We start from the raw sequence: 14,053 nt of genomic DNA on the forward strand, positions 1-14,053 counted from the left end.
TGGAATTTAGGAACACACTTTTCACACTTATGTACTTAAAGAGTTGTAGCTTTGAGTAATTCTAAAAGACTCGTGATTTTTTATCCACCTTCTCCTAAATACCTTACAAACCTGAGATTTTGCCTGCATACCTCTGAAGAGGGGCAGTAAAAGCAAACATGGGAGAAACTAGGAACTGGCTGTCAGACAGCAGCTTTTCTGAGAGCAGTGTAAAATGAATGGGTGACTGCTCCCCAGTCACATGTTAAACTCAGCTGTTCTGAACTAAACAGTACAGTGTTTTTCCTAATTTCCCCTGGGGTCCGAATACTGCATTGTGGCCCTAGGGCACTGGAGGAACTTCGTGAACCAAGAGGATGATTTCCAAAGGGTGGAAGGTTTCCTCCCTCCCTGAAATACATTTCCTGCGCCACAGTAATTACAGCTGTGCATCAATTTTTAAGGCAAACTGTACAGGCTAGTTGAAAATGATGGATCCATTTCTGTTCATGTTATTCAACCCTTTTTTTTCTCCACAGAATGCTTTTGTGTCCTGGAAAGCTGGTGCCTGATGTTTGCGGATTCTCAGAATGACTTTGTGTAAGACACATAACTGCTGACTGTGAGTTCAATTTTATTAGAGTAACTGTATGCTCTGAATTCAATTTCTCATTGGAAAAACAGAACAAAAACAAGCAAACAACTTGAAAGCTGCACAAAAATCACTGTTTCATGGTTTGCACAAGCATCTGATGAAGGAGCTCTTCTTGACGAAGAAGCTCTTCTTGATGAAGTATGCAAAAATCTGTAGAGAAAAGGAGACAGAAGCTCACGGTAAATATCCAAGAAATCAAAGCTTTCAGCTTTTTGCTCATTGTGATTCCATGGCAGTGTCACGTGGAAGTGCTATATTGCAAGTTGTGAGGATGTTTATATTCATTACGTTTTTATCTACTGTGCTGGTGTTCAGATGATATTTCCAGGGACTGCCACAACATAAACAGTAGTAGGAACACTACTATCCATAATAATGTAGCATTTCTTTCTTCATTCACTTGCAATAAGTATTTAATTTAAACACCATCCACCGTGGAGTAAAACATTTTAGGTAAATGTAAAATTCACATCAGCCTTGTTTCCCACCTCAAGGCCAGCAGCCATGAACATTGGCCACTACTGAAAGTTTGTAAACTCACTCTGAATTATTGTAGTGAACCACTTCATCATGAAAACAGCAAAAATTGCAGTCACAATATATTTCTAGAGATAAAGTCATTTTTGTTGTTTTAGAGACTTTGCCATGAAAGGTCAGGAAGCTCTTATTTGCGCAGACTGGTTTTAACTCTTTGTTGAAAGTGGCATACAAAAAACATGTTACCAGAGGATGGGATGCTCCGTGGGAGAAAGAGAAAAAAGAAGCTAAATATTTAGATTTAATTCTGGTTACAGAACTTGGTCTGAGGAAAACAACAGCCTTGGTTTAGATATTTATTCCCAACCCTATTAAATTTGCTTCTCTATTGCATTCAGAAAGTGATCTAGTTATCATAGTCCTGATCTTAAATTAATGCCTTCATATCTTTATGGGAGAGGAGACAAGAGCACATCAGTAAACAAAGGAGTTACTTGGTTTCAAATGCGATTTCAAACATAAAATAATTTTCTTTTCATGACTGAAATAAAGGAATGCTTCATTCAGGAAGCTTCTCTTTTTTCCAGTTGGGTAGACTCAGTGAGCATTAAATTATTACAAACATGGATATCATGAGTATATTAGAGACAGAAGGTATATTTAAAGATTCCTTTAAAATTAAAACATTGCTTAGTTTAGATGAAGTACTGATACATTTGTTTCTGTGAACAATACAATTTTTACATTTAGATTTCATACAAAATTCCTCATTGCAATGTTTTCATCAGTCTCCTTTTTCTATTTGTTTCCTCTGCGATATAGCTTTTGCTTAGATACATCTTCATACTTCACAAACAGCATCTTTTCAAATGCTTGTCTACTGACAAAATACAGGAGAGGAAGAGCTAGCTTAGTCTAGACATGAGAGGGCAAAGGGAACCAAACTGCAGACTTTCAGTACCTAAGGGGAAAGCTATAGAGAAGGTAGAGCCAAGCCCGTCTTAGATGTGCTCAGCGAAAGGACATGAGACAAAGGTCACAGTTGCTTTGACCAGACAGAACGACAAAATTCTTCCTGGTAAGAGTGGGTCAGTGCTGGAAGAAGCTGCCCAGAGTGAGACTGGGGAATCTCTGTCCCTGCAGATTTTCAGAAGTCAGACGGGCAAACCCATCTGCAACCTGATCAGACTTTGAAGCTAGCTCTGCTCTCAGCAGGGTATGACTTCCAGGCGTCTCTTCTAATCCTAAAGTTCCATCCTTCCTCAAAAAGGTACTAAAAATAATGGTCACTTGACTTTTCAGTTTTTTTTAATGAGGACAATTTAATCTTCAGAAAACTTAACAGTCAGTACTATTCATTAGTTAGTACAGTTCATGAGAGCTGACATGAGATATACTAATTTTTCAATTTTTAACATTTTTACATAAGCTTATTTCTTTGCAGAGTTTGCACGTGCAATTCTTCCTTTGAATGCTGAGTTTTGTTGCAATATGTTCTTCAAGATTAATACTTTAAACAAAGACACAGAATATTTCCAAACTTTCACCCTCACAATCCTCTGGCCTTTTTGCCAGCGTACTCCAACTACCATCAATTAATTGCAACATTTCACACAGAAGTATAAAGAGCTCTATTTACCTTAACTAATAGCCCAATTCTGCAAATATTTACCTTTGTATATGAGCAGTTAGTTCCATTCATTTTAGTGAATTATTCACTTTCTGTTCTAGTGGAAACCTTAGAAAAGTATTTGAGAATTTGCTTCGGTTGTTTTAGAAAATTACAGAAGTATTAGCTCGCGCTCAATGCATTATTCATTGCAACACAATCGTGCTATTCCCTTGTGCTGTACATGAATCTGAGCTTTCTTTTGTAGATGAACAACTTCACAAATATCTTAACTAAATTTTATTCATTTCAGACTCTTCCTCCAATTCATCTGTATGGGTGTTATTCTACAAAATATCTGTGTTTGTGTCTAGCTTTGTTTCAACCATCAAGTACATCAGTCTGCAGTTCAAAACAATAAGAAGTACTTAGCTATCCACAGCAAAGGCCCATACTGCTTCTTTGATGTGTCAAAAATTGAGTAAGTGTTGATAAAGATACTGAAAAAATAAATACATCTAAGGATTTCTGAATATATTTGTAGATAGCTGTGTGTTAACATTCAACTACATTCTCATTTCACAGAATCACAGAATTCTAGGGGTTGGAAGGGACCTCTGGAGATCACCTAGTCCAACTCCCTGCTAAAGCAGGTTCCCTACAGTAGGTTACAAAAGAAAGTGCCCAGGCAGGTTTTGAGTATCTCCAGAGAAGGAGACTCCAAAACCAATTTGGGCAGCTTGTTCCAGCGCTCTGTCACACTCACAGCAAAGAAGTTTTTCCTCATGGTTCCTACGGAACTTCTTATGTTCCAGTTTGTGCCTATTGCCCCTTGTTCTGTCCCTGAGCACCGCTGAAAAGAGCATAGCCCCATCCACTTGACTCCCACACATTAGATATTTATAAGCATTGATAAGATTCCCCCTCAGTCTTCTCCAGACCAAACAGCCCCAGGTCTCTCAGCCCTTCCTCATACAGGAGATGCTCCAGACCCCCTCATCACCTTTGTGGCCTTCAAGCAAAATTACTATATAGAAGATCTCATGGCCTAGAAAATGGGTAACCATGACTTTGAGAAATCCACCCAATATTATTATCTGCTAATGTCATCTGTTAGTATATATTTTAATAGCATACACTTCAGAACAACTTGTAATATATGTCCCCACGTTTACTATCTGCTCAATTTGAAAAACAAAGTTAAGACTGAGTTTGGAAATGTTGGAGACGATCCAGTCACATGGAGCACTACAGAAGTTAAAATCATGGTGTCATATATTCCACGGCCCACACAATTCTAATAAATTCCAGTCAGACTGTGGCTTGATTAACTTTGCTCAGAAAGCAGAGGCCTTTATTTGAATGGTAAAGTATGAGAAGTGGGAGGAGTGCTCTGTTCTCACCTCCTCATAGCAGATAAGAAAATAAGACTTGCTGAGCATCTCTCCTAAGACAACGCGGATGATATTTTCTCTGGGAGGTTCATCCTCTCTCATTTCATCCATTGGAAGGCAGACAACACAGACCATTTCATAGCCCAGAGAAGAGGAAGAGCATTTGCATGGTGAGAGTCGGGTATGACACCTAATGAAGGAAGCCAGGATGTGCAGTGCTAGCTCCTTCCTGCTGTTTATCCTGGAACTTTAAGGCAGGTTTACCTGTGCTTGCTTTATCTCACTTCTACTAGTAGTCTGTGCTCCTTTTATTTAGAAACTGCTTGTGCTTCAGCGCTTTGGTTAGGCACAACCTAATTCCAGTGTATGTCAGGAAACCCTGTGTATTGAGGGAAAGCTTCTCCCATCCTGTAATACATAAACATATTGATTAGTATGTGTATAGCACAGATATAAATAGCATACTGCAGAGATAAACTGAAAGCTACGTGTAAGCTAGAATACAGCATTTACATCCACAACTGCAATTAATCTGCAAATATTATAACAAATATCATTAAATGTGTTACTACCCTATTGATTTTAATACTTCTATATATATGATACAAATGGCAGGTGGGGCCTTGAAATTAGTCAGCACAGTCTTAAGTTTCAGCTGGATCGACACTGTAGTTCAATGCTTGGTGCCACCTGGGAATTTGCTGAGGATGCCCTCCCCCTTGCCACTGGGGGCATCAACCAAGATGCTATACAGCACTGGCCCCACTGCCAGTCCTTGGGGGACAAACGTCCCTTGTAATGAGCCAACAAAACTTCATGTCAGTCTTCATGAAAACTTGACCCAAAGTGTTCCCAGGGACTGATATAAGGAGGACTGTTTTTTTGTTCCCTGGACCTCTGATCGGACATAACTTTTTTTTTTTTTTCAAGGTCACCTGAAGCTCTGCTGCATTTGCTATGAGGGGAATTCATTTTGTGAAATGAAAGTCAATGCCAACACAACCAGAGACAGCCTGATAATGCTGTAACCTGGGGCTGATCTCTCCAGCCCTGCAGGTGTACATAGGCTCTGAGAGGAGCTCAGGACCTTGTTACAGATGGAAGCACGCAGTTTACCAAGTCAAAGATGAAACACAACATTTGCAATACTTTAAATGCCTTCCAAAACCCTTCTAAAATCCATGCAAAAGTGATATAATTCAGTATGTGCTGTCAATAAGCCCAACAAATAGGAGCTGTAGCAGTCAGTTTTCCTATCTACCATCAGCTCCAGCTCCTGTCCTCAGAACCTCCCTGCTAGCTTCTCTACCCCTGTCAGTTTGGCAGGGTCTGTGAAAAGAAGATAATTGCTGCTTCAATCTTCAGGTCTGGGCTGAGAAGAGGGTTTGAAATACTGTGCTGCCTGGAAAGAAAATAAGATACTGAACGAGAAGACTTATGGAAGGAGATTTTAAAAGGAATAAAATGCTGTTCCTCTCTTTCTTGTCTTTTAGCATACAAAAGCATGAATCCATACACTTTATACCTACAGGCTACATTTTACCCACTTGTAAGTAGCTAACTTTCTCAAAACACCATGCAGTGTAATGCTTTGCCTGAAAATGCTACTCTGCTAAATAAACCTGTGTTGAGCTGCTATGAACTCCAGAGCACAAGTGTGGCTCCACACGCTGTACAGGTCCTCCAGGAAATATGTAACAAATAAAGCTTCCCAGACGACAACAGTGTGTGTGTCCCTGTGGCACCTGTGCTGTGGGGAGGCAGGATGGGTGCCGTCACGGCTGGCCTCCAGCTCCCTGCAGGCCGCCGTGGTCCCTGCACATGTCAGTGTCATGGGCACGGTCTGACAGGGCCAGGACAGGGAGGGCCAGCCGCACGCCCCCTGTATCCCTCTCTACCCTTTATGTTAGGGCTGCAGGATCTCCGGTTGCGTAAGACGACAGCTCGCGGCCTGTCCTAACTTCACCTGGCGGCGGCACTGAGCCTCGCCCGGGGCTGGCCAGGGGCGCTGGGCCAGGAGAGGGCGGGAGGTCGCACTTCCCTCGGCGGCCTGGCGGGGGCGCTGCGAGCCCGGCATTGCGGGCGGAGCGCGGCGGGGCCGTGCGGCGCCTCCGCCGGCCGCGGGCAGCCCCGGGTCGGGAGAGCGGGGCCAGCGCCTCCCGCGGCTCCTCGCAGAGCCCGCGCCAAACGCTCCGCTCTCCGCCTTCGGCCGCGACGGGTATCGGTGCCGCTGCCGGCCGTGCAGTCCCGCAGCCGCCCCGGCGCCCATCCAGCCTCTGGCTCCGGGGGGGGGTACGCGGCGAGCCGGGCGGCGAGCGAGCGTGCGGAGCGCGGGCAGCCCCCGCCCTGCCCCGGTCCTGGCCCCGGCCCCGACCCCGGTACGGCCGCCCCCGAGGGCTGTGCCTGTGTCGAGGGAGCAGTGTGACAGGCACCCGCCGGCGGCAGCGGGAAAGTTGGAAGGGCGGCGGGGAGAGCGCGGGGCAGGGGCTGGCAGCGGGGCGGCACCGCACAGGAGCACCGGGAGGAGCCGGAGGAAAGCGGCTGGCGGCGCGGTGGGCGCCCGAGGGGTACGGGAGGACGGGGAGCGGGGGGAGCTCCGCCGCCGTGCGGGAGGAGGGGGCGGGCAGCGACCTGCCGCGAGCAGCCCCGAGCCGCCGCCGCCGGAGGATGCCCGCAGCGCCAGCACGGCCCCGCGGCCACCGATGAGGGGAGCGGGGAAAGTTGTGCGCGCCCCGCCTGGGGGGCCGGAGCAGGGCAGCGCCCGGAGCGGGGCTGGGGGCAGGCTGCGGGCGGAGCGCCAATCCCCGGCATCCCGGGCATGGAGGGCAGCGGGAAAGTAACTCGGAAAAGTGAGAAGGATTCCTCTTTATCTTTTATTTTCCCTTTCTTTTTCTTCCTAATCCGAAAGGACCCGTTCGAAAGGGAAGCGACAGCCGCCGTGTGCTGACAGGAGAGAGCCGGGAGCGGAGGGCAGCGCAGCCGGCACCTCTGCGCTGCGGGGGAGGGTGCGCGATCCGACGCGGGGTTCCCCCCCGGCGCGAGCGTGCGGCGAGGCAGCGGCACCGGTAACCGGGTCCGGCATGCGGCCGAGCGCAGGAAGGTGAGACGGGAGCGGGAACAGAAACTAACACCGAGAAGAAGAGGGGGAGAAAAGACAGCGGCTGCGAATTACTTCCAATGGAAGTGGGTGGATGTGGTGCGGCAGCGACTTGGGATTTAGGGGATGCACCCTTGCACTTGGCTTCTTCCTAGCCCGAGCCGCCCGTCTCCGGTGGCAGGAAAGCTGCGGCGGTACTGGGTGGCAGGAGGCGAGGAGGAGGAATAAGCGCGAGGGTTTCGCTCAGCGGTGCTTGCGGTGCCCCTGCCGATCTGCTTTAAGAATTATTTTTTTGCCCTGGTGGATGTTGATTTCTTGACCTTAATTCTGAGTCCCTTGACTCGCATCGCAGTTTCTGGTTTCGTGTTTTTATTTCCTTCCGTGAGGAGAGGCGAGGGGGAGGCTGGCTTCGGTGCTGAAAGTTGCACTCGTCCTTCTTTTGGAGGCAGCATGTGCACCAACATAGTGTACGAGTGGCTGAAAACCCTGCAGCTCCCCCAGTACGCCGAGTCCTTTGTCGACAATGGCTACGACGACCTGGAGGTCTGCAAACAGATCGGCGACCCGGACCTGGATGCCATCGGCGTGGCCGTGCCCCAGCACCGCCGCCGGATCCACGAGGCCGTGCGGCGGCTGCGGGAGGCGGACGAGCGGGCGGCGGGGCTCTACTTCACGCTGGAGCCGCCGCCCGCGCCCCCCGCCAAGGGATCCCGCCGCCCACCGGGGCAGGACGGGGCGGCCCCCCGGCACCGGCCTGGCCGCGGGGGCCCGGTGGTCTACCCCAGGCTGAAGCTGAAGATCATGATCCGGGACAAGCTGGTCCGTGACGGCATCAACCTGAGCAAGCCCCCCTACTCCAACAAGGTAAGGGGCGTTGAGGGGCGGTGGTGGCGGCTGGAGGCCTGCTACGCTGGGCGTCCCCGCCAGTGTGGCACCAGGGTGCGGGCTGTCACACATCGGGGTCAGGGTGTTTTCGGGGCAAAGCACGGTCCAAACCTAGTGCCAAACTTAGGTGGAGAGGAGCAGGGCCACGGCGGGTGAGATCCTCCGCATCCACCACTTCAGCTGGGCCCGTGTGCTGCGCCATGCCGTGTTTCGGGTTCGCCTCTTATTTATTATTCTTATTTGCCAGTTCTTTATGTCCAGTCTGGTCTGGAGCATGGAGACAGGGATTGACAGGATGAGCTTCTGGATGTTTTTGGTTTTTCCCTCTGAAAGTTTTCCATTGTGTTGATGAGTGATCATTTCTCCTATGTTTTGATAAAGGTAGTGCTTTAGTGTCAGTTCCTGTTGGCAAAGTGGCTCTTGAAGGAAGCGGTAGCGTGGCCAGTGGAACTACTCCTCGTCCTGCATTTATTAACTGAAGGGGGGTAGTGACTGCTGAATGTCAAAACCATTTGTCAGCTGCTCCGGGTGCAAGTTGGTCTATGTCTAGGACATGTTCTGCTGGAAGGTAGAAAAGTGAAGGTCTCAGAAGACTACGCCCCAGTTTGATGAAACCGCAGTATTCATCTAATTCTTACATTTGAAAAGTTTAAAGCAGAATAAAACTGTGGTCTGGAAGGTAGAATTTGTTTGGTTTGAAGTTTTTGTAGATTTCCTGCTGAAAATATAATGTGCATAATAAATACAGCTATAGAATTAAACAGACAATGTGATGAACGAGAAAGTGATTTGTGAAATAAAACAAGGTATTATAATGTATGTTTGCTTCAGAGTTCAGAATGAAGTGCTTCAGCAAATTGTTTGGTGACCCAAGCTGCCTGCGTTTTCTTTGATGATATGAAGTCTGACCCTTTTTGGTTGACCTTGAAATTGTGGGTACTTTTAACCTCAGAATAGAAGGTATGGAAGGAAGGTGATGGTGAGATCTGCAGGTCCGGGTTTCTAGAAATGATTACGATTGTGAGGAATTAAAATTGAGAATTAATACCAGCAGCAGGGGACCTGGATGTGAGAATAATAAGTAAAATTCGACTTGGTTAACAATGTGGAAGTGCACATAATAAGACTTACAGCATAATAAAGCTCTCAGGACTTGTATTTTTTATGTGCTTGGTGATAGAGGGCCGATGGTCACTTCTCAAGTGCTGCAAAGCCAACTGGTTTTAGATATTTGTGTTCATCTTTTCTTGAAACACCTGGCTGATGACATTGTCAGAAACAGTGTATCAAATCTGACAGGACAATGGTCAAATCTAATAAAAACATTCTTGAACACATATGTCAAGTCTAAGTACAGCATCTTCCGAAACTTCCTGTGTCATTTCAAAGAGATTTTTTTTTCCCCTTTGAAGTGCTACTTGTTTGAACTGACATCCGTCTGAAATTACCATTACCCGTCTTACGTGAACAAACTTCTGTAAAAGTTTTTGCTTATTAATGAAGCCGCAGCTCATCACTCACCTTCAGAACTATGCTTCTCTTCTTCAACTCTGTGTGCTCGCAGTCACCAATTCCTTCTTACCAGGGGGATCCTCTACCTGTCTTCACTACTTTCTATCTTCTCTATAGGAATTATAAAATTCCTCAGATGCCAGTGTATGACATCAAGGAAATTAAAGTCTTAGGCATTGCTTTCTTCTTTAGCTCACCTTATTTTAATTTGATGGCTTTGATAGTAGTGCAGGTTAACTGTCAGGGCAAGCTCATCTTACACAGAAATTGTCACTGAGCTTTAATGCTAAAATGCTTTTTAAACCTAAATGCAGCATTTTATAGTAGAAGGAGAAACTAAGCTTAATTTCCTTGTTTTAGTTCATCTTGCAATGTCAATATATTTGTTTTGGATGGTAAATGCACATAACATCATTTTTTTGCAGTAATAGAAAAACTTTCTCCATCTTCTTGGTGTGAATCACTTCACATTGTAGCATGTTGTAAGAAATGATAAAGCTGGCAAGATCTGAATGTGTGTTGCTCAACATGTGTGTATTGTGAATGCCACCCACTGTAGCAATCCATCTTGAAAACGGCTTAAAGGGAATACCAAAAGATCATGTCACTGTGCATTATTCATGTGCAGAACAAGAAAAATGAAATATTTTATTCTTTCATTTGGGAAAGCACTGTATTGTAACCATGTATTTTTCTAAAAAAATCCTTTAGAAAATTGTGGCTATAATTTCATCAACCTGTATTATATATTTTTATATAGAATATGCACTGTACAGAGTTCTACATGCCAAAAGAAAGTGGATTCTCCTCCGCATAGAATTAAAGAATCATCTTGAGGTATAGCTCAAATTCTTTGTATATATTTGTTAAAAGATGCATCTGTCTACAGATGGTCATGTGGATATTGTGGAGTAGAGCACCAGATGTAGAACTTCTGAACATTGATTTACATTTGTGCCACTGAGCTGTTAACTCACCTTCTCCCTTCTCTTGTGGCTTATATGGACATACAGACTTCTGATATTTATGACTGGAACATAACAAAAAGGTGCAAGCTTACGTGTATATGTATGTTAATGGTTGCATATATACGTAGATGCATTTTACTTGTTTCCTGAAGAATGCTCACTGCGTTCGGTTATGTAGTTCTCAGACAGTTTTGGAGTTTTATTTGAAAATGTCCCTGAGAACTGGAAGTGCTGCTGATCCTCTGTCTTGTTTGAAACCTTTCACACACTCGTCAAAAGATCAAAAAGGAGTTTTAGGTGTGGATGCTGAGATGCTGAAAGCATCCTTTTGCTGTCCTTTCAGTGCTGTTGCTGTATTTTCAGATGAAAACCACAAAGTGTGAGGGATAGAAAAGCATTGGCAAGGTAAACTTTAGTTTGACTTAGCTTGATCACACCCAGAAGAAATGAGTAACACCTACTTAGCGCAGCTTAATATAAATCTCGTAAAGACGTGCAGACTTTGAATTCAAGCCATGTGTGTGGGTGACTTCAGACACGGAGAATGATCACAAGCCATCTTGATTATTTCCATGAGAATTATAACAAGACCTCACTTCCTCAAATTGAGTCTTCTATATTTTGCAAATACAAACTGAGGAATAGAGTTGCTACAGAGATGAACTCTACTGAGGCTGGATTTTTGTTCGAGGTTGGTAATGTTCCTTAATACTCCAAGCCTTCTGTTTGAGTTTCAAGCCTGCTGTCTCTGATCAGCTTAGAAGCTTCATGAATGTAAGTAATGTTGTGTGGAAGTGATGGGCTGTGATGCCCTTCACACAAGAACCCACGGTACCACCCCAAGTCAAATGAAACATCTGTGTCATCCAAAAACATCTTCTCCTTGGGTGTTGTAATTCTGTCTTTAATTAGGAAATTAATTATGCCTGGTGTAGGAATACTGTTAAGTGTTCTTTTGGCATGTAGACATTTTGTGGATGGGTCTGATGGCAGAAGGAAAACAAAAAAAGCAAACCCTCAAGTCTCCCATTAAGCTGAACAAAGGAGAGCTCAGCACTGACCTGAACCAGCTGGAACAAAGGCATTAGAGTCTTCATCCCCATGCACACTTCTTACCTTAGTGGGCTGGCTGCAAAACAGATTGTGTCTGTGCTGGTTTCGAGCAGGAATAATGTCACTAAATGTCACTGTGGTGTTTGAAAAGAGGAGGAGCGCCAATTTAGTCAATATTAAGACAAGGAGGATACCTCGTTGTGGAACATGTCAAGAGAAATTAAGTATTCTATTTGTCTTGAATACAGATTAAGTGACATTTAATAGTTTACTGGAATTTCATTACTATTTCTAATTGAAATAAATGGCCTGACCCGTTCTTGAAGAATTTTATTCAATTTTAATCTGCAGAGAATTGCAAATATATTAAAAATGACTGAAAATATACATTCATTAAAAGGTCCCACGCCAATTAAAATGATTTGCTTACCTTCAATAAAGTTATACTGATGTAGATTTCCATATTTATTAGAGAGAATAAAACTGTGGTGCGACGTGCGCATGGGTATGTGACTTCATTGTCACTCACTGTGCTGTTTGTGATTATCAGCACGCTTGGAAAACGCGCTGGAAATTCAGCTGCATTTGAGGTCATAATCTCGAGCTAAAGCAGATGTAGAAAAGTAAGAAGTCAGATCCAAGTGAGATATCTCGTTAAAAGCTCAACTAAAAATTTTTCAAGTTCCATGCTGATGGTATAGCACAGATTTGTGTTTCTGATTAAATCTTCGTTTAATCCTTGCCATTACAAAATGAGGAATATCTCACGTAAGTTATATGCTAAGAAGTGAAGATGCCAGCAGTACTGCTTTGTAACGTGCTGATTCAAACTGAGTCTGTGGCTGGATAATTTAGTTTGTGATTTAGATAGCTACAGAAATGAATTCAGTGAATTAAAAATATTGTGCTTTGAAGAAATGGCAGTGCTCACCCGTACTGGAATTAAACATGAACCTTTTTCTAAAGACCTGGCTGCTTTGAAATAACTGCATCAACCCTGATTAGCAGAGCGTTCTCAAATATGCCTTGGGGAAAGCTGCCTATTGACAAAAGTACTAGTGCATTAAGTAGTAACAATATTTTCATGGCAATAAATTAGCAAAGCTACAGGCAATATTCAGGAAGTGAAAAGGTATTTTATATTAGAAAGCAATGAATTTGCCTTTGATTTCATATCACTGTGGGCTTTTTTAAAGAAAATATAGCACCTCATATATTGGGCAGTTGTTTCAAAGTCCTGATTCATTAAACTCACAAAAAACAAACTGGAAAAGGTCTTCTCCCTAACAGAGCATTAAGGCAAATTGTTGCAGAATATGAATAACACAGCACTCTGCTGTATTTGCATTTGAATTGTTCCTGAATATTTTAACGTGTATTCAATCTCCTCTGAAAATGTTGAATGTGAATTTTCCTGGCTTTCATTATGTTTCGGTTTTGAGGGGAGGAAGATCCCATTAGGGTGTATTAAAGGTGGAGTCCCGAGAGAAACCAGTATCAGCTTTGCATAATTTTCTCTCCTTTTATAGCATGTTCAGCTCTCCAGTGTATTTTCACAGGTCAAGCTGGGGTGTGGGCTGCAGAGGGGAGAAGGGGAGATGGTGGTCCTGAGCTCAGTGGAAGAGCTGCCTTCCCCTGCAACCAGCAATAACTTCAGCCAGCCTCCATATGGCTTTATTCTTGAAGGAGAAGCTAAACTAATGTTCCTTGGCGAAAGAGGAATGCCTGCTGGTGTGCATGCGTGTGTGAGCGCTGCACATCAACAGGGGCACCACCACTGGGTCAAAAGTCAAACCCCACATTTCACTCCTGTATATCCGTATAATTGTCTTGTTTTATCTAAGCTTGGTGATTGTGAGCCTTTCTGAGGAGAAAACACTTTTTAAGAAAAAGATTTTTGTTGATGCCCCCGCCCCCAGAGCTTCTGTCTCCTCCATATGTAGGGTGGCTGAGTCCATGCTGTTACACAACCACGTTTATGGAATGCCAAAGGAAAAAAAAATCTCACAAAGTAATCTCGTGAACCATGTTTTTAGTTCTTGTAGTTCTGTTTATAGCCAATACCGCAATACCACGTATGCCGTTATATATAGGGCAGCTGTGTCCCTCATTTTAGATTGATGAATTTTCTTCACTGAAGGAAAGTTGAAGAGTTTTGCTAAAGTCATATGAAAAGTTTTCGTCAGGGACCGACTACTGCAGGGTGTTTGACCACTGCTTTAACATTAAATGTGAACTCCCCTATGTGTAAGAAACACCGTAATGAAATAAACAGTAGCTTGGATATAATGACAGTTAGTTATGCTGTTAATTTTGCCTGTTAATTATACCTTGTATGCATATGTTGTTACAAACAGTCCTTACCCACTAAGGTATATAAATCCATATGTATGATCAGAAGCATACCCACAGGTACTATAGAAC

At 44.3% G+C, this 14,053-nt stretch overlaps 1 protein-coding gene and 1 long non-coding RNA gene across 3 annotated transcripts in view; one reads left to right on the plus strand and one right to left on the minus strand.

The window, feature by feature from the left end:
* Positions 310-6,164, minus strand: LOC110395263. Its single transcript, XR_002436270.1, has 3 exons — positions 6,013-6,164; positions 4,379-4,522; positions 310-784 (listed from the first exon to the last, which is right to left on the minus strand). It is a non-coding gene; the product is annotated as an uncharacterized LOC110395263 (long non-coding RNA).
* Positions 6,558-14,053, plus strand: part of SASH1 (SAM and SH3 domain containing 1) — a 540,276-nt gene continuing 532,780 nt past the window's right edge. The window contains exons 1-3 of one of the 2 annotated variants that reach the window (XM_021389413.1): positions 6,558-6,681; positions 7,023-7,214; positions 7,661-8,075. In XM_021389413.1, coding sequence (XP_021245088.1) covers positions 7,195-7,214; positions 7,661-8,075 — 435 coding nt within the window. In that variant the 5' untranslated portion in view covers positions 6,558-6,681; positions 7,023-7,194. Of the gene's footprint in view, positions 6,682-7,022; positions 8,076-14,053 lie in introns of those variants that run through there. The other variant, XM_021389414.1, reaches the window with a different exon arrangement.

Source organism: Numida meleagris, chromosome 3 (genome assembly GCF_002078875.1).
Source record: "Numida meleagris isolate 19003 breed g44 Domestic line chromosome 3, NumMel1.0, whole genome shotgun sequence".
Taxonomy (NCBI): domain Eukaryota; kingdom Metazoa; phylum Chordata; class Aves; order Galliformes; family Numididae; genus Numida; species Numida meleagris.